The sequence below is a fragment of the Lepidochelys kempii genome, chromosome 1, assembly GCF_965140285.1.
Source record: "Lepidochelys kempii isolate rLepKem1 chromosome 1, rLepKem1.hap1, whole genome shotgun sequence".
Lineage (NCBI taxonomy): Eukaryota > Metazoa > Chordata > Testudines > Cheloniidae > Lepidochelys > Lepidochelys kempii.
Window position 1 is genome coordinate 251,063,674 of NC_136380.1, and position 19,569 is coordinate 251,083,242.

General features: G+C 44.4%; 1 protein-coding gene across 1 annotated transcript in view; it reads right to left on the bottom strand.

Annotated features, from left to right (window-relative positions):
- PARP12 (poly(ADP-ribose) polymerase family member 12) overlaps positions 1 to 15,637 on the bottom strand; it is a 31,238-nt gene extending 15,601 nt beyond the window's left edge. Inside the window, exons 1-7 of the mRNA XM_073323012.2 lie at positions 15,124 to 15,637; positions 11,947 to 12,082; positions 10,334 to 10,598; positions 8,081 to 8,182; positions 2,990 to 3,113; positions 1,134 to 1,311; positions 486 to 606 (exon numbers count right to left, since the gene is read on the bottom strand). Of these exons, the coding sequence (XP_073179113.1) occupies positions 486 to 606; positions 1,134 to 1,311; positions 2,990 to 3,113; positions 8,081 to 8,182; positions 10,334 to 10,598; positions 11,947 to 12,082; positions 15,124 to 15,458 (1,261 nt within the window). The 5' untranslated portion in view covers positions 15,459 to 15,637. The remainder of the gene's footprint in view (positions 1 to 485; positions 607 to 1,133; positions 1,312 to 2,989; positions 3,114 to 8,080; positions 8,183 to 10,333; positions 10,599 to 11,946; positions 12,083 to 15,123) is intronic.
- Between the last annotated feature and the right edge of the window lie 3,932 nt (positions 15,638 to 19,569).

The following is a 19,569-nucleotide window of genomic DNA, read 5'->3' on the forward strand; positions in this document are numbered from 1 at the left end:
GCTTAAGTATTCCTCTTCTAGCTGTTAACCTGTTTTTAAAAGGAAGTTGGAAGCTGGTTTACAGATTCTTCTATGATTCTTTCACACTCTTAGTGTCAAAAAACAATGCAACTTTTCACAAATCAGCTGAATCTTGCAGTGGAGGCTTTTTAATTTAAAAAAAAAATTCAGTCCAAATAGGCACATCAGTTTATTCAGGGTGTCTAGCTCTTGAATGCATTCGATTAAATGAGCTGTAGCTCACGAAAGCTTATGCTCAAATAAATGTGTTAGTCTCTAAGGTGCCACAAGTACACCTTTTCTTTTTGCGAATACAGACTAACACGGCTGCTACTCTGAAACCTAGCTCTTGTATTGAGAGCTTTAATGGATTCCCTTTTCCTTTGACCACCACAAAGTAAGATTAATATCTTAACTTCTCCTCTATTAACATAGTTTACACAACATATCTGAAAGGAAGAAAAAGAAAAAAAACCACAACGTACCTTTAAAGTTGAGTTCATATTCATGTCTCCCAGCTTTGAACTGCAATGTTGGAAGTTCTTTTGCTAGATAAGCGTGCTCCAGGTCACTGCTGTATACTGTGGAAGCATCATGATCATCATCCTGTCAGGTCAGAACCAAAAGAAGAAAGATTTTTCTTAATCTTCTCAAAATGAGAAAGTATAAGTATCTGTTCTGTGGCGGCTGTGGTCTTACAGGCCTGTGTGCTACTGCCCTTTAAAATAAGGGCCATCCACCAACAGGTAGACAGAGAAACCTTCCCCAACTCCCAAGATGGAGATGGGAATGGGGAGCGGGAGAGTGTGCTGCTTAATCTGGAATGTCAAGAAACACTGAAGGAAAGAGAAGGTTACATTTCAAGCAATGAAAACAGGTGGAAATACCTGGCACCTATTTCAGACAACGCACTGAACAGACGTCAGTCAGTCATGACTTCGTCGCTTCTGACTGCTCTGTATCTGGGCCATTGAACCTAAAAGTTAAAGTCTCCATATCCCATTATTAATCCTCTGAGCCCAAATTTGATCAAAAGACTATTAAAATAAAAAAGACAGCCCATAGAGCTTCCGATAGTTTCCACAGATTTAATGCAATCAGGTTGGGGAGCTGCCTTTCATCTACACACTTACTTCTGTTCCATATTCACGCCACACACCATATTCATCCTTCCAGTACCAGAGCCAATCTGTTGTAAGAATGAAGTGAGGGGGTTTGGTCACGGATGATGCTGTGGAGAGGCGCCTAACTTTGGCAGAGCCACAGGTCATATTCTGAAAATATATATACTGCAAGCCACTGTATGAAAACCTGTGTGAGAGGGCCAAAGGGTTTAAAAAGAAAGAAAAAGTTAGCATCAGTCAGTTGAGCCTACTTGTAACTTCTGAGTCATAGATCCATAAAAATAATGCAAAATATTATGCCCAGTGTCAAAGTAATGTAAGTGCCCCCCAGGGTGAAGTGTAAAGTTATGATTCCTACAACAATCACTATTCACCCCTTACACCGCCCATACATGCGTATTATTTTGTATTGTATATGGTGCCAAAGTTTAAGACACAATATTGTAAATCTATATGAAATCATATCTTATAGAGATCAGAGTCATGATATAGTGGTTCTTGAGTCAGACATAAAATGTGCATGTGTAAACGTCACACACACTTCTGCTAATTCCTTATATTCTGACCTGGAACACCTCTTGTCTTTTGATCCCCCTAAAGCAGGAACAGAAGACTGCGGATATTGCAGTGATTTTGTGATATGAATTAATGGATAAGACCCTCAAAACTCAATTTCACTTATAGCTTAAGTCAGGCTTTGAATAGGCTTTGATCCAACATAAGCATGGGCTAATCAACAGATATGTTCATCAGCTGCTCCAATCCTCTCGTTATTATTTCCAGTGCATAGTGGCCACTAGCCACAGACATGCAACTTGGGAAACAGAACTTCAACAGTTTCTTCCAAAAGCTCATCATCACTACAGACGCCAGAGACTCTCTTGGCTGTTAGTAGCAGCAGTAGTGCTGTTCTTTTTTCAGGCCATGAGACATTAGAAGCCGAGACCAGGTAGAATGTGAGACCTTTTTAAGTAAGTGGCCCATATACATATTCCAGTACATTATACCATATATTGGCATGAGTTGGGGATGTAAAAGGTTAACCGGTTAGCATTAGGCTTACTGTTAACTGACCGCAACCATTAACTCCCAGCCCTGGCCGCCCCATGCCAGCCGGAGCGACCTCAGCCCCGGCCGCCCCGCGCCAACTGGAGGGACCCCAGCCCCGGCCGCCCCGCGCCGGCCGGAGGGACCTTGGTTAACCATTTAGCTTTTTAAATGATATTTACATCCCTAGTATGAGTCTCCTCCAATATCTTCTTTGCACTACCATAGCAATTCTAAAGCTTTCTGAAGTTATTCCCACCTTTGCAATTGCTACTTATGCCCCTCAGCTGTCTCTCTCTCTCAGCTCTAATCCTCCCACATCTCCTACCTGCAAGGACTCCTTGCTGGAATGAGAGAAGAGTCATGCACTACCTCAATATGATACTACAATGGTAAAGGAGAAGCACTCTGTCATAAAGGCAGGGATGAATCAGGACAACAGCTAGTCAAAACAGGACAAATTTTCAAGAATATTTTAGTCTAAATTATTTTCTTCAAAAGTTTTCCCATAATCTCCATTGTAAATAATCCCTTTTTGCAATAGTGCAGAACAACAAACAAGTGAGCTAGCCACTCAGATCTATAGCATAACCCATAAACGCCCAAGATGGATCCCAGGCTACAACAAACAACCAGGGAGTTAGATCTGTCAGCTGGTGTAAATCAGCTAAATCCCATTGATTCACTAAATAAAATGAAGCAGTTTAGGTATCAGCTTTAATGGAGCTGTGTCAATTTATGCCAGCTAAGGATCTAGATCAGTATTTCACTTTTAGAAGGAAAACCATAAACATTAGTAAATTACTAACAGTTTATACCTGTTATTACTGGGGTCACAATATGCCTTTTCAATTTTCTCCATATCCTTCAAGTCCTTCCACAGGGCACCTTCCAAGATCTGCCATCTATATGGCAAATGAAAATGAACTCTGATACACTTATCTAAAAAAAGGTAAAAATGAAATGAAGCTGTATTAGTTCTATGGCCTAACACAAGATGATTTTTCTGGGTCTGTGTATTGGAATCTAATGCTTGTGAAGGTTCCAGGTACACAGCACTAGAAAGCGTCCACCTACTGAATAGGTACAGCACAGACATCTCAATGCAAGCTTCCATACACTGGCCAACAAAAGTGATTCAGTTGTGACCAGGAGGGACCCCCTGCTGTAGTCCCACCGCATTCTTTGCTTGTGTTGAAAAAATACTATTAAGGATGGAATTGCGGTGGCGGTGATGGGTGTGTGTTTGCTTTAAATCTATAAGGTCATATGTTACTATGAACTAAAATCCCCTCAATGGATTAAATAAATATTTTTTCCAACCAAATAGATTACACTGGTGACCTTGTTGACAATGAGAGTGGGAGACCCAGTTAGATTCCCGGAGTTAATATCTGTCGCTCCCCAAGCTGATGCTGTTCGAACAGTCCAGTCCTCTTTCCACTGTGATGCTGGCAGACCAGGTGCCAGCTCCTGCCAAAACCACTAACTCTCAACTGAACACCAACAAATACCATGCTGGAACCTGTGTGTTAATATTCTTAAAATAGGTATTAGATTTATAAAAATGTGTTTAGTGTTTAGACTTTATGAAATGCTTGTATGTATTAATGTCACTGACAACATCTGCACCCCATGTTATAAGGTGATATTACAGAGGATTGCGATGCAAATACTTAATTGTGTAAGTCAGTCAGTTATCAAACAGAAAAGAAACATTAATTAATGTAAAATTCTGGCTTTCTACAGAAGGTATTAGAACCTGCTGTCAAGAAGGCCCACTGAAACCAAATGAGCCATTGTGAAACATCAAAGACTCTGTTAATTGCATTCCTCCCCCCACCAAATGAAGAGGAGATCCAAGTGTGTACTCATCCCATCAGTTTGAACTCTGGGGGGGAGGAAGTCCCTAACAAGAAGAAACAGTAACTATGTTATTTGGATTTTAGGAGGGCAAGATTTCTAAGCATAAGCAAGGGATCCCCAGCTGCTTAGCTTGGGGAAGCACTAAATGACATACAGAGCTTGAATATTAGAAACAGCTTCTATCATCTTTTGGAACCTAAGATTGTAATCCATTTGTGTACTTACATTTACCTGCTTTAACCTTGTAAATTACTCTCTTATTTCCTCTTCCTAGTTAATAAGTCTTTAGATAAATTATTATAGATTAGCTACAAGCGTCACTGGTTTGAGTTCTCTAATGAAACTGACCCTGGAGTAAGTGACTAGTCCTTTTGGACTGGGAGTAACCTGAATATTGTTTCAGAGTAGCAGCCGTGTTAGTCTGTATCCTCAAAGGGACGAGCTATCACAAAGATAAACTCACCTGGGTGGCAAGACAGATTGGAGTACCCAAGGAGACAGTCTGCGACTCTATGTTAACGCTGTTTTAGTGCCTGAGGAGTTCACACTTGATAATTGGTTGGTGAAATCTAAGTATAGAACTCACAACTAGTTTGTGGTTTGTGCCCTGCTTCTGCACAGTCTGCCCCAGACTGCACTCACATTCAAGCCACTGCAGGACAGCTACCACTGTCCCTCTTGACAATATAGGCATTTTGTGACTGAGACAGGGCTCATACTAAGAAGTGTAGATATGCACAGCTACTGAGTTAACATAAAACTCCTCACCAGGAAGAGTAAAGACCAAAAAAAAGTTTGTATGCACGAAGTTCAAGCTGTTTTTCATTCTAGAGCAACAGGCAGAGGACCTTGAACAGCAGCTGAAGTCAAAGAAACCACACTGCACAAAATTATGAAAAAAGAGGCACCATCAGCAGAGAGGCAGCAGGCTGAGACCATGAGCAGGGAAAAGGATGAAAGGTGAACATGGCAACGAGGAATAGAAACAGAGAAGGAGACATGCAACCACACACAGACAGCAGCAACAGCTACTTCACCCTGACAAGTTGGAGGATGCTCGGAATGAGAGGAGGCTGAGGTCAGATAACAGTTCAAACAGCCTTAAAGAGACAAGGGGCATGTCTTCACTGGCAGCACTTTAACGTGGCTGTGTAGTTGCAGCACCAGCCCTGGGAGAGAGCTCTCCCTGCACTATTAAAAAAACAACAAACACCTCCATGAGAGGCGTAGCTCCCAATGCTGGTGCACTGTCTACACTGGCACTTTACAGCACTGTGGGGGGGGGGGGGGAATTCACACCCCCTGAGCAAGAAAGTTGCAGCGCTGTAAAGTGCCAGTGTGTAGACAAGCTCAAGTACTGAAAGGGAGCAAGACTATCCTGTGTCCCTAAGACACTAGATCTGATCAGTACAGCAATTCCTACATTCCATCTAATCTAGTATCCAGCCTCTGACAGTGCCACTGCTTCAGAGGAAGGTGTAAGAACCCTGCTGTAGGCAGATATGGGATAATATGCTTCATCCCCACGTCACCACATTAGATATAGGAATGAGATATAATTAGAGACTGCATAAGCCCTGAAACTTGAGGTTTAATATCCCTTCCAAAATGTATTAGCAATAATCATGACAACTCTTGATACTCTTGTTATCCGTATAAATGTCCAATCCCTTTTTGAATCTTGCTAAGCTCCTAGTCTCAATGACTTTCTGTAGCAACAGGTTTCACAGTGTAAATTACACACTGTGGAAAAATATTTCTTTTATCAGTTTTGCCACTTTTTAATTTAATTAAAAATCTCTTTGTTCTTGTGTTATGCAACTGGAGAACACAAGCTCCCAATCTACCTTCTCTAGACCATACTAACCCTAGTCTATACTGTTTGCTAATTTTATCATGTCACCTCTTTAAGAAAAGGCAATTCAATCTTTTCAGTTACTCTTCATGAAAGTTTTCCCATGCCCTTGATCATTCTTGTTGCCTTTTTCAGAACTCCCTTTGACTTTCCCGTATCTTTTTTTAAGATGGGATGGCCAGTACCATACCCAGTATTCCAGATGAGGCCACACAATTGATATGAGGCATTATAATGTTCCCGTGTTATTCTCCATTCCATCCTAACAGTGTTTGTTTTCTGATGGCAGCTGTGCATCAATCAGAGATCTACAGTGAGCTGTCTACAGTGAGACCCAGGTTCCTACCCGGAGCTAATACAGTTAATTCAGAACCTTGAAAAGTATGCTAGTAGTTTAAAAGTTTTCCCTCCAATGTGCGTTAACTTTCATTTATTGACACTCAACTTTAATTGCCACCTCATCGTCCATTGACCTAGCTTAGTTAGGTCTTTCCGAAGTTCCTCAATCCCTCCTGGTCTTGACTAATCTAAGGCCATGTCTAACACTACACAATTATTTCGACCTAACTTATGCCAGCATACAGCCACCAGTTATTATATTGCTTGTGTTCACGTGCACGTGGCTCCTTGTATTGGTGGTACGTGTCCACACTAGGAGCGCTTGTATTGATTGTACTGTCAGTGTGGGGCATTGTGGGACGGCTTCTGAAAGCCAACAACAGTCAACATAAGCAACAGTGTCTAAACTGACACTGCGTCGACCTAATTACATTAACCGTGGTTCTACGCCATTGTGGAGGTGTTACTAAATCGGCGTAGAGAGGCACTTATATCAGCGGGAGCCAAATTTAAGTGTAGACACTTCCACCCTTAGGTTGACGCATGGCAGCTTACATTGACCTAACCATGTAGTGTAGACCAGGCCTAAACAACTTGTGTCATATGCAAATTCTGCTACTTTGCTCCCTTTTCCAGAGCATTCATAAATATATTAAATTCTGTACCCGGTACATAGCCTTGAGGTATCTCAGTGTTAACCTTTTGCCAGGATGAAAGCTGACTATTTAATCATACTCGGTTTTCTAACTCCTAGCTAGTTTTTGATCCATGGCAATACTTTGCCTCTCACCCCATGACGATTTTGCTTCTTTAGTAGTGTTTTGTGAGGGACCTTGTCAAAGGCCTTTTGAACAGCTAAAAAAATTGCCAGCTACTGGATATAGGTGTAGTTTGACACATTCAAAGAATTCTATTAGATTAGTGAGATACCATTTTCCTTTGCAGAAAACAGATCATCATGTAATGATCCTCCAGGTGTTTGAGTCACCTGTTTTAAAATTATCATTTCAACCAGTTAGCTGGGTACAGATGTAAGATTTATTGGCCTGGAATTCCACATATCACCCCTAGCATCTTCTCTGAAATACAGATACAACATTTGCTACCTTTCAGTCCTCTGGAACAGTAGCTTTTTAGAAAATGAGACTATACTTCATACTTAAGGGCCTTCAGAACTCTTGGGTACATACTAGACAGGTCTGATTACTACTAAATCTAAAATCTACTATGTTAAGCCTGTTGCCAACACCATCTGTGATAAGAAGTACTGTCTGGTGTTTTCTGGTTACCAGAACACGCAATACGACAAGAGAAAGGATACATGGCAGCAGGTGGTGGAACTGTCACAGAGACTCCACATTGTTGTAACAGTGACGTAAATGAAGGGAGAGTCAACAGAATCAAGGGCAACCTTAGGGATCTGGAAAGAGAATCCGCGTGGGTTTGCCCCAAACTGATGTTCTCAAGAGATTCTTTCTGTGTCAAGCAGAAGTAAAGGGGGAAAAAAAGACCAATACTAGAAACAAAATGAGGGCTGCATAGATGGTAAAGGAAGAAGGGTCACGACTTCATGGAGCAGTGCTGTTTCAGCCTTCGTAGATGGAGGAAGAGACTAGCAACAATGGCCTTGTGGCAAAGTGTACAGCCTAGGGACGGTGGGGAGAAAGGAAAAAGGTCTTATTTGGAAGTGAAGACCAGCTTCCAGTCATTTTTACTGAGTAAAATCATTATACAGGCTATACCATAGGACTATTTGGTAACTAATTAAAAACAAAACAAAAAACCGACCCACACACATTCTAAGATAAAGGAAAAATTAATGCGACTTGCTAGTATCATGACGACTTACCTTGAAAGCTACAACTTTTCCTTATGTAGTACAAGCAGATCTCGTCTAATTCTTCATTACTCTTTGTATTCAGGGATACCTGACTAAGACTGTCTCTTCTTGCTACAAAGGAAGAAACAAGAGGTGTCATTTATAAATAGCTCTTGTATGCTTAGTTTCAAGAAGTTCTCCCAAAAAAATGCACTTATGTTTAGAGAAGACACACATGAAGAGACTTTGTAACTACACGACTCTGATCCAATTCCAAGAAGACTGAAGGTGAAGCCTCCCCACAACAAAAATAGATTCAGGCACATAGTTACTACATATAACAAAAAGTCATAACATACTTACATTTTACAGCATAGATGGGGTTTAACTATGTTCCATAACAAAACTAAAGCCTTTGTCATTTTGTCCAAGCCATTAGTCCAATTACATAAGCCTGTTCTTTGTTTTGTAATATAGACAGTCCCTAATTTGGTCCAACTTACATTTTTAGATCCTGAGCATGTAAATGATACCTAACTTAGATTCCCTTACAGATGTAACTTAGATACCTTTACTCATCACTAAGGCTGCAATTCTTTCATGGAGGTCACGGATTCCGTGACTTTCCACGACCCCCGGGACTTCTGCAACAGCTGGTGCAGCTGACTTCAGGGCCACCCAAGCAGCTGGCCCTGGGGCCACCTGTTCCGGTGGTCCCCAGGGCCAGCCGCACCAGCTGCTGCTGGAGTGACCCAGGGCCACCTGCTCCAACAGTCCCTGGGGCCAGCCACTGCTCGGGAGGCCCCAGGGACTGCCGGTGCAGCTGGTCCCACAGACTGCCGAAGCAGTAGTCCAGGGGAGAGCCCGGAGCAGCAGGGCCTCAGAAGTAGAGATTTAGTCAGGGGTATTTTTGGTAAAAGTCATGAACAGGTCACGGACTATGAATTTTTATTTATTGCCTATAACTTAGCCTTCCCATCACCTCTGAATTTGACTTCTGGGTCTCTATTTAGTTTCTTGAATTCAGTTTTTAGGTGTATTGTAACAATACAATACAAGAACAGAATCAAACAGACAGTGAAATGAAGGCAGAGAGATGTTAAATGACTTGACCAAGGTTACACAGACAGTCAATGGCACATCTGGAAACAGAACCCAGAAAGCTTGCCTCCTAGTCCCCTTCTCCAGACTTAGTCAGATCAGTTACAGAATATCATGAATCAGACTTGCTTGGCTTACTAAGAAAGATATCTACATCACCCCAACCAGTGGAGTAACAGCCTTATTGTTTCAAAACACACAAGTTATGTAGGTATCCCAGACACCTATTCACCTTGCCACCTTTTAACACAGAGTCTACAATTTAGAACTGCCGTGGTTCCAAAGGTACACAAGAGAGCTGAGTGATCAGATGGCAGTTACACATTCTGTTTTTCTACTGTGCAGTCCTTTAATTAATTTAGCATAGTTTAAAAATGTAAGCGGAAAAGGAATAGAAAACATTAAAGCTATTAGAAGCAATTAGGACACTGCTTTCCATGGCTTCTCATGCTAGACAACCTAGATAAGAGAAAGGTGGAGAAGTATATAAAATCTCACACACACACACACAAAAAGCCTGCCCTTCCTTTAATGCGTTCTCTCTCTGCTTAACCCACTTCCACCAGAACTATAATAAAGAATCCCTTTCTTCCCATTTCCAGTCCTACTCTTCTGTTCTATAGAAGTTTTTAATACCACACTCATCACCACAGTATCTGAACGCTGACCATAAAGCAATGTGACTACACTTCTGTCACATGTTTGTCCTCTCATCCTCTCCCCAAAGAGAGAAGCACATGCAATGGAGTTTCTTGTTTTGGCACTGTGTGACGTTTTCTTTTTTGTTTAATATATACATATACCTGTTACTCTGTGTTTATGTTAGAGAAGGAAAGGTCAAAGAACTTCACCTTGTACTTGGAGTGGAAAGTGGTGAGGTTTGTGATGGTCCTTACTTCCTAGAGAAGAATTTGACAAGGGGGATGTTTATAAAGAGAGAGAAGGTCCCTCACTTGGTAGCAGGGTTGCCAACCCTCCAGGATTGTCCTGGAGTCTCCAGGAATTCAAGGTTATGTCATGTGATGAAACCTCCAGGAATACGTCCAACCAAATTGGCAACCCCTAATAAGAACTAGAGCTAAGTCTCAATTTCAGTTTCCCCTATCTAGCAGAGATCTGTGCTAATGCTAGGCTCACTGTCATCTCCTTCCCTTATGTTTTAAAAAGAATTAAGTGTTTTACCTTTGCATGGTGAAGAAGCGCCATTTTTGATGTCATACATGTTCCTGAAGATAGAAGGCAGTTTGGCAATCAGGTTCGGGCTCATTCCCCGCCTCTCCAGTTTTTCATAACACTCCAGATTTAAAATGTCATGTGATCGCTTGCAACTACTGCCAAATCTGCACTCTCCTTGCAAGTAGTACTGGCATATATGGAGTTTGGTGCAGATCTTCTTGAAGGTACAAGACCCATAGAGTCCATCACCTTTGTTATAATGCATGCATACCTGGGAAAGAGAAAAAACAACAACTCGAGGGCAAGTAGTAGATTTTGGCCACTTTCTTGCTCATACACACTCAAAACAAAAACAAAAAGCCATGAAGAAATGTATAAGGGTTTTTCTGCACCACGGCTACTGTTTAGAACAGTGGGGCCCAACTTATTACACAGGAGGGCCACGTAAACTAAGTATAACCTTGTGTGGGCCAAACAGATTCTACATATTTTAATAAGATTTAAAGTCGCCTGTATTGATTTATATTTTAAATTCAGCTTGTTTTGTATGTATTTAGATAAATAGACAATACTGTACATAGATACATTCTACACCCTTGTGTAAACTAAAATGATGTAAACATGATGACAAAATACTAATGAATTGGCTATTAGTATATTGTGTTGAAGCAGGCCACAGGCCTTATGAAATGCTCTGGTTGGGTACCCCTGGTTTAGAATGGGCTTTTGGGCAGACTCAAACATCTGCAACAAACTCATTTAGGCCCACTTCGATGATGGCAAATTGAATTTTACTCTAACTCGTACACATTTGGCATGGTTGAGTTGCTCTTTCTGTAAGAACGTCAACTCTTTAGGTTGCTAATTTTGCTGTGCTTGATTTCTCATCTTTAGTGTTTTAAGAAGATAGGTTTTGAATTTAAATTTCCTTGTAAATTCTAGTCATGCAAGTTGAGACCATTTGAGTTTCTCTTTTGTTAATCCTTTCTGAACAGGTAACACCCAGTACTACAGATTTATATTATGGATGATTAAATACTAAAGAACAAAGATTTATAGAAAGTCAATACAAAAAATCATTGTATAAATTACATTAGAACATTTTTAAAAGATAAAAGAGCTATTAAATTAGCATGTCTAGTTTCTTGAAAGCCATTAGTCCTGTGTGTTTGGGATTTATTTTTTATTCTGAATGAACCTGGGTCTCATGAAAAGCTAGTTTCTACCATCTAGCTCTGCTAATGCACTTCAGTCTTAAATCATAACACTTCTGATATTCCAGACTCAATTTCTGATAAAGCTCGGTCAATACACTTCAATCTGATCTGCAATATCCATTAAAAAAAAAAATTAGAACAGCAGGGGTGTTGCAGGTCAGTAATGAGGTACCGCGCCTGAGCCATGAAGGAAATATGTAAAAAACAAGACACTGATCCTGCAAATGCTTCCGCACATGGTTGATTTTACTTCAGTAAAATTACTCTCAGTAATAAAGTTAACTACAATTACAAATGTTGCAGGATCAGGGCCTACACACCTCACCATCACAGTGTGTGCCAGTGCCATTATTCTTTCTTTTCATGATACTAGTTGCAAAGGGCATAATATATTGCACTCACCTCAGGCAAGAGCGAAGAATCATTTTGAAGCAAGAGCTGGCGCAACTCATCATCATTTAAGTTTTGAAGCCCATGTATTTTTAGGACACGGAGGTTATGCTCTGACTGAAAGTTATGAACAAACTTGCACTCTTTCCTACAGGTTAAGAAAACCAGACATAAAGGAGGATACGTAACCAGATTACATGGTAGTTACACTCCAGGATGAAAAAGCAGGAATAAGGGTTTATATTTCTAGCTCTCCTATCACAAGTACACTACTAAACTTGAGCAGCATAAAATATTCACAATCAGTATATAAGTGATTATTTGTATGATGCATTAGTCTTTGTGGATCTCCATGATTCTAAGTAGTCTGCCTATAAGGGATCTTGTGAACTATGTAATCACATAATTGAAGATTACTTTTAAATTCCTGCATGTTTGTGCTTGTGTCCCCCACTTTTCCCCCATTTAAATCAACCCTCTAATCCTCGTGGTCGCAAAGAAAGTCTTCAAATTTGAACAGAGGTCTTGTCTGTAGTAGACAATTTTACTGTGTTAGTAACATTTGTTCTTCCTTAATAGACTGAAATGCATTCTGCATACACACACATATGCTGCAACCATCAGGGTCTTTAGGTAAGGTTGCAGACAGATCTCGAATTCTCAGGGTTAAACAAAAAGTCAGCCTGAATCACTCTGGGGTAAATTATTTGTGAGCTAGTATATAGGAGCTGTAAGCACAAGCCTTTAAAAGTGACCTCCTACCAGAAGGGTGTGTGGAAAAAATGGAACTGCTCTGTAATACTGTATGTTGACCTGGGTTATTGGGATGTTTACTGTATGAACATAGAGCCTCCCTTTTATACTAAGCAATATGGAAAAACAAGCAGGAAGGACACAATGGCTCATGATAAAAAAAAGAAAGACGACGCACAGGGGCCAGGGCCGTCCTCACCCATACGCAGCTGCGTAGAGCACCAGGAAATTTGGGGCACCAAATTTCCTGGTGCCCTGGGCAGCTGCGTGCTGCTCCCGCCCCTGCTCTAGCTCTTCCTGCCCCCGCCCTGCCCCCACTCCCCTGAGGAGTTCAGCAGGGCTAGGCCTGCACTCACTGGCGGCGGGAAGTGCAGTGACCCCGCCCCCAGCCGCGCCGCTGGTGGGTGGTTCCTCTCTGCCCCCCTAGCCAGCCCCCCACCCCTGCGGAGGCCTGGGGCCAGCCCCCTCTGCTCATGCATAGGGCCCCAGAATTGCTAGGGACGGCCCTGACAGGGGCTAAACCCAGCACCACTGATACACAGGATACTGTAGCCAGGGACCAGACTAGGAGTGAGAGAACTGCAAAATTCCACCCCACGAGCGGTAAAGGCATGAGGCTGGACACCTGAGGTAGATGCACTCACAGACACAGAGGGGCCAGAAGTACAACTAGCACTGCAATTGCCATAGGGGAAGTATAATGAGCAGAGTTTCCAGCTCCACAGCTTCCTTAGCCATAAGCCATTTGCAAATGGGGGTGCCATTCTGACCACAGTCTAACTCATCAGAGACAAATTTAAGGATGGGTGTATATGACTGAGAGGAGGTCTTCTCCCCCCAAACTTAATCAACGCTCATGCCCTTCCCACACATCTTGTCCCCTTATAACCTTACTCTCTCTAGGGCCCTACCTAGAGTCCTACATCACTTCTTCGCTCTCTTCAACATGTAGGAAAATGGGCAACAATTTAGGCTGAACACAACTGAGAAGAATAGACGGAAAGGGGCGAGAGAGGCACACCTCTTCAAAGGGGTATAAGACATCAGGTCTCTGCAAGAACACACATGTAGAGGAGGAAACATGCTTATTTTAAAAACTGGAGCAGGTGAGAGGAGCTTTCCCCTGGCCAGCAGGGATTTCAAAGGGGTTTACCCTTCCCTTTATATTTATGACAGATGCGCTGAGACCACTACATGCATCACCGAGCAAACAGGAAGGAATGTACAGGGTGGGGCTCACGGTTGGTCACCTGAGGGCAGGGCAGTAGAGTTCAAACTGATGACCCGAGAGAGAGGTGGGAACAGGCATTGTGGGACACCTCCTGGAGGCCAATTGCAGCGCTGTAATCGCCACCGTGTCTACACTGGCACCACAACACACAAAGCTGTACATCTCTGGTTTTTTTAGAGCAATACAACTGCACAGTTTCTGTGCACTAGGTGGCTTGGCAGCGTGTACACCTCGGGAGTTACAGCACAGAAAGCTGCTTTACTGCACAGAAACTTGCTGGTGTACACAGGGCTTAAGTCTGAGAATCTCCTCAGAGCATCACAGCTAAATACAACGTGGAAGAGATTGTTTTTAGCATAAGTAGTTAACAGATATTTCAAGGCACCATTCAAGGTGAAGTGGCCCATTAACATCCCTCCAGTTATAGGAAGGACAAGGACAGAAGGAGGGAAAATGGCAGCTGGGGATGAGGGGGTTAGCGGGTTACAGATTGTTGTAATAAGCCATAAATCCACTTTCTCTCTTCAGAACAACAGATGCAAACCCTGCAGACAGACACACTACTATGATGATCAGTGCCCCCCACGACACACCTTTCAAGATGCATGGGTTCTACACATGCCTATCACAATATATGGTGTACCTCATCCAGTGCACTAAATGCTCTAACAACTAATGGCATGTCTTTCACATGGAAGAAAAAAACATATATCCCAGAAGAAAAATAGCAAAGATTTCCTCATACCATGGAACAATCTATCCCCCGGTGAGTAACAATGATCAATTCCTGGTTTTCTAAACTTTTGAAAGTCAAGGCCCATAATCAGAAAAACAAAACCAGTTGCACACCCCCTTGCACTCTTCCCTTTGAGGTGTAAACCCCCCCCGTCCACATCTTGCACTGAAATATATCAAGTGGGAAGGGGAGAGGAAATGAACACCAACTCCTGAGCAGACACTGGGTGTGTGGTCCTGACCCAGCAGCCCTGAGGGTCTGTCCCACAAAAGAGGGGGCGCCCCCTTGAACAGTTTGGGTGGCACTCACTGACAATGGAAGTGGATGTAGTGGGCCCAGCCTAGGCAGGGGGCCCATCCCCCACGGGAGGGGTGTGGGGGAATGGCCAGAGGGGGTGGATCCAGGCTCCCCCAGGGGAGGGGAATGGCCGGGGGGGGTCCCCAGAACCCCGGGGGTGACCCCGGCTCACCTGGTGCGCTGGTAGCGGCAGTTGCCGTACAGGAAGTACCGGCAGATGTGGAGCTGGCCGCACTGGCCCCCGCAGCCGGGTCCCGGCCCGCCGTGCTCCGGGCACAGCCGCACCGCGCTCGTGGCCACCACCACCTGCTGCTCCTGGGGCGGGCCGCCGGGCGAGCCGGGCCCCGGCCGGGTCACCAGCGTGAACCGCTCCGGCTCCGCCAGCAACAGGTTGTCCAGGCTGGGACTCAGGGCCGGGAGCCGCCGCGACAGCTCGCCCTGCTCCAGGGAGCCGCCGGCGGAGCAGAGCGCCCGCAGCGCCTGGCTGGGCAGCGCGGGCCGGGCCATCCCGGGCAGCTCCGAACCCCCCGCCGCCGCCGGGTGCCCTCTCCCCGACCACTTAGTGCAGCTCCGCCCCGGCGCTCCCTGCAGCCTCTTTATTGTTGTGAGCCTCCCGCAGAGAAACGAAACTGAAAGCGGATCTTCGCGCAGCTACCCTACCCTACCCGCCCCCCCGCGGGAGCCCGAGCCGCCCCCGGCCTGAGGGCGTCCCCATGTAGCACCCGTGACCCGGCACCGCTGTATTAGCTGCCGCCGCGGGTCGGGGAGGCGGAGTCGCCCCTCCAGGAAGTTCCGCTGCAGATCAGCCCGGTGGCCAATGCACGGACCTGCCTGCCCTCCCGGGCCGCTGCAGCCGGGGGGTGGCGAGCACGCTGCGCCGTAAACAGCATCTTGACGCCTTGGCCTCAGGCTCCCTCAGCGGCCCGCGCTAAGTCCGCGGCTGCCACTGACTTTGCCCTCCACACGGGTATCACACCAGCTCTCCTGATGCTGCTTCTCCAGCCTCACCCATCCCTCGCGGCCTGGCTCCCTTTCCGCCCCCCCAAGCTGGGGCGTGCCTACAAACCCAGCAGAGATGCTGACTGCAGCCATGTCGTGCACACAGCCCTCGATGTTTAGCTCTTCTTCAAGACGTTTACAGCAGCTCTCAAAGATTAGCCACCTCTAAATGGAATAAGTCGTGTCCTTAGCATGTACCCAGGTGCAAAGAGTTTGTCCGGTTTTTCCTGGTGGTGAGGTTGAAATCCAGGTCACCTAAATTACATGATTGCCCCACCCACAGGACGGGCTTCCGTGTGTGATATCAAGTTTTTTACATCACAGCCCCTCTCTGTCCCTCAGTTTCCCCTATCTGTAAAGGGGGACACTTCCCTCCTTTATACAGCTCCTTATGATCTACTGATGAAAACTGCTATATAAGAGCTAAGATTTATTACTTGTTAGTCCAGGGGTGGGCAAACTTTTTGGCTGGAGGGCCACATCTGGATGGGGAAATTGCATGCAGGGCCAGGGCAGGGGGTTGGGGTGCAGGAGGGAGTGTGGTGTGCAGGAAGGGGCTCAGGGCAAGGGGTTGGGGCAGAGGAGGGGTGTGGTGTACAGGAGGGGGCTCAGGGTAGGGGTTCAGGGAGGGGTGTGGAATGCGGGAGGGGGCTCAGGGCAGGGGGTTGGTGTGCAGGAGGGGTGCAAGGTGCAGCAGGGAGCTCAGGGCAGGGGGTTGGGGTGCAGGAGGGCTGCGGGGTGTGGCAGGGGCTCAGGGCAGGGGGTTGGGGTGCAGGGGGGTTGCGACTGGGGCTCAGGGCAAGGAGTTGGGGTGCAGGAGGGGTGCGGCAGGGAGCTCAGAGGGTTGGGGTGCAGGGTGTGGCAGGGGGCTCTGAGCAGAGAGTTGGGGTGCGGGGTGCAGGAGGGGTTCGGGCTCCAGCCCAGTGCCACTTACCTGGAGCAGCTCTGGGGTGGCAGCGGCGCGCACCAAGCCCAGGGCAAGCAGGCAGGGAACCTGCCCTGTCCCCACGCTGCTCCCGGAAGTGGCTGGCACCATGTTCCTGCGGTCGCTGGGAGAGAGGGGGCAGAGGGTTCTGCTCGCTGCCCTTGCTGCGCCTCCAGGTATTCCCCAAAGCTCCCATTGGCCGCAGTTTCCCATTCCTGGCCAATGGGAGGGCTGGATCCAAAGTTCTGAGGGACTGGATACGGCCCATGGGCCATAGTTTGCTCACCCCTGTGTTGGTCAATGCCATTTCATTGCACTGCAATGAAAGCATGGCACAACATTGTGACACACATGGCTTGTAAACTCTTATTGGGGCAGAGATCACCTTTTTATTATGTGCGTACACAGTGTGTAGTACAATGGGTCTCTGGTCTTTAATGGGGGCTTCTAGGCCAGGAGTTCTCAAACTGGGGGTCGGGACCCCTCAGGCAGTTGCGAGGTTATTACATGAGGGGTCACGAGCTGTCAGCCTCCATCCCAAACCCTGCTCTGCCTCCAGCATTTATAATAGTGTTAAATATATTAAAAAGTTGTTTTAATTTATAAGCAGGGTTGCCATGTGAAAGGGGTCACCAGTGTAAAAGTTTGAGAAACACTGTTCTAGCACTACTGCAATACAAATAATATAAATGCATGGCAAAAAAAAATCTTTGTTTATGAAAAATTAGGGTTTCCCAGTGACTGCTCATGTCCTTCCAGAATGTAGAGTTCAACAAAATTTCAGAAAACCAGGAAATGCGGAGTTAGGGTCAAGGTGGATATGATTTAAATCAAATCATGATTTAAATCACTAGCCAGGAAGACTCAGTTTAATCATGGATTTCTACATAAAAGTGCATTCTTGTCGGTTGTTATAAACCTTAATACATATTCTTCACAACTCAGAGATAGATGTAGGTTTCATTTTTAGAAGGTACACACTATACATTTTTAAGTGATTTATTTTGAAAACTTTTCAGATTAGTTTTACAGCTATATCAGAAAATTAATGATTGTTTGGTTATTTCATTTACCACAGGTAATTGAAGCAGATATTTATGAAGTCATTGGGAGGTGAACTATCTCCAATTCAACAGGTTAACCATTAATATTTGGAGGATTTTCTTGTCATGCTGTATTAGGAGGAGAACATCACCAAACAGACATTTAAATTGTTTTATTCAACTAAAACAACGTTATGTATTCTGAATTTTTTTTCTTCAACAGCAAACGTATAATATTTTAACAAAACAAGCATATGAATTTTTGAATTTAGTTAAACATTCAAGATTTTTAAAATCAAGTTTGTTTTTATTAAAAATGTTTTAACTAAAATAGTTAATGAAATATTTTTAAAAAAAAATTAAATTGACTGTGTCAGCCAGGTCAACATGAGAAACTTAAAATATTGGCTTCAGCAGCTAACTCGGTCGTCTTCACCTTCAATTTCCTGTTTGTTCATAATCTGGAAAAGAAAAATAAGCTTTCCTGCTTTTTCAGGTCCCAAACGATTTCTCAATTTGGAATGAATTAGTTCAAAGGCAGAAAATATTCTTTCTACACCGGCGGAAGAAGCTACTGCTGTTAAAAGTGAGATTATCCAAGTGCTTAAGTGACTTCCACCAGTTCACTGGTGTGACTTTCTTTAAAGCAGGGATCTCGAAGTCCCGGCCCGCAGGCCATCTGCGGCCCAAGAACCTCCCCACTGCGGCCCGCAGAGGAGAGATGCAGGTAGACACGCTGCCGGCAATGTCTGCTGGAGGCGCCGCCCCCCCACAGCTCCCATTGGCTGGGGGAGGGGGACAGAGATACCATCACTGGTCACCAGGCAGAGTCAGCCATGGAGGCAACATCACTTTTTTCCACAGTGAATATAAACAAGTCAAAATACCGAACACAACTATCTGATGCCCACCTTGCTGCAATCCTGAAGGTTTCAACTGCTCAGTCACTGAGGCCAAACATCAACAAGCTGACAGAACTGAAGTGTTGCCAGGTAACTGGCAAACATTAAAAACTCTCTGGCAGGTGAAGAATTGTACAAAGTTTTATGACAGTTTTATTATTTCTAAGAAATTCCAAATAAAAAATACAATATAAACATTTTCTTTTCTGAACGCCATCGTCAGTGACATTATTGGCCCGCTGGGAGGATTTGAGGCACTGGACCTAAGGTAAATTGAGTTTGAGACCCCTGCTTTAAAGCATCATCAGCAAACATATATTTCTTGAATGGTTCACCCTTAGCTCTGAAGTTTATTATAGCTGGCATTATGGAGGGATGATTGCTGGATGTCATAGCCATGTCATAGCCAACTCCTTTTCTTCAGCAATTAAGGTTTGACCCTGGTACCAAATATTGAGAATATTTGCAAGAAAATGAGCTGGAGTCAGTGCTTGTCCCACTCATTTTTTAATGTTTCTAATTTAATTCTGTCATTGCATATTTCTCTTTTTAAGATCTCACTCAGTTTTAACTTCCAAATTTCAACAGCATCAGCAATAAAACAGCTATTTCCCTGCATTTTGTTCAAGGCTACAGAAATAGGCTTCAGGGTACTCAGCATGTGTTCAACATTTCTCTTAAGCCCAGTGTTGAGAACTTTGGCTGTGACAATGCCATCTATTTTTTCACAAGTTTGTTCACAAACTTTC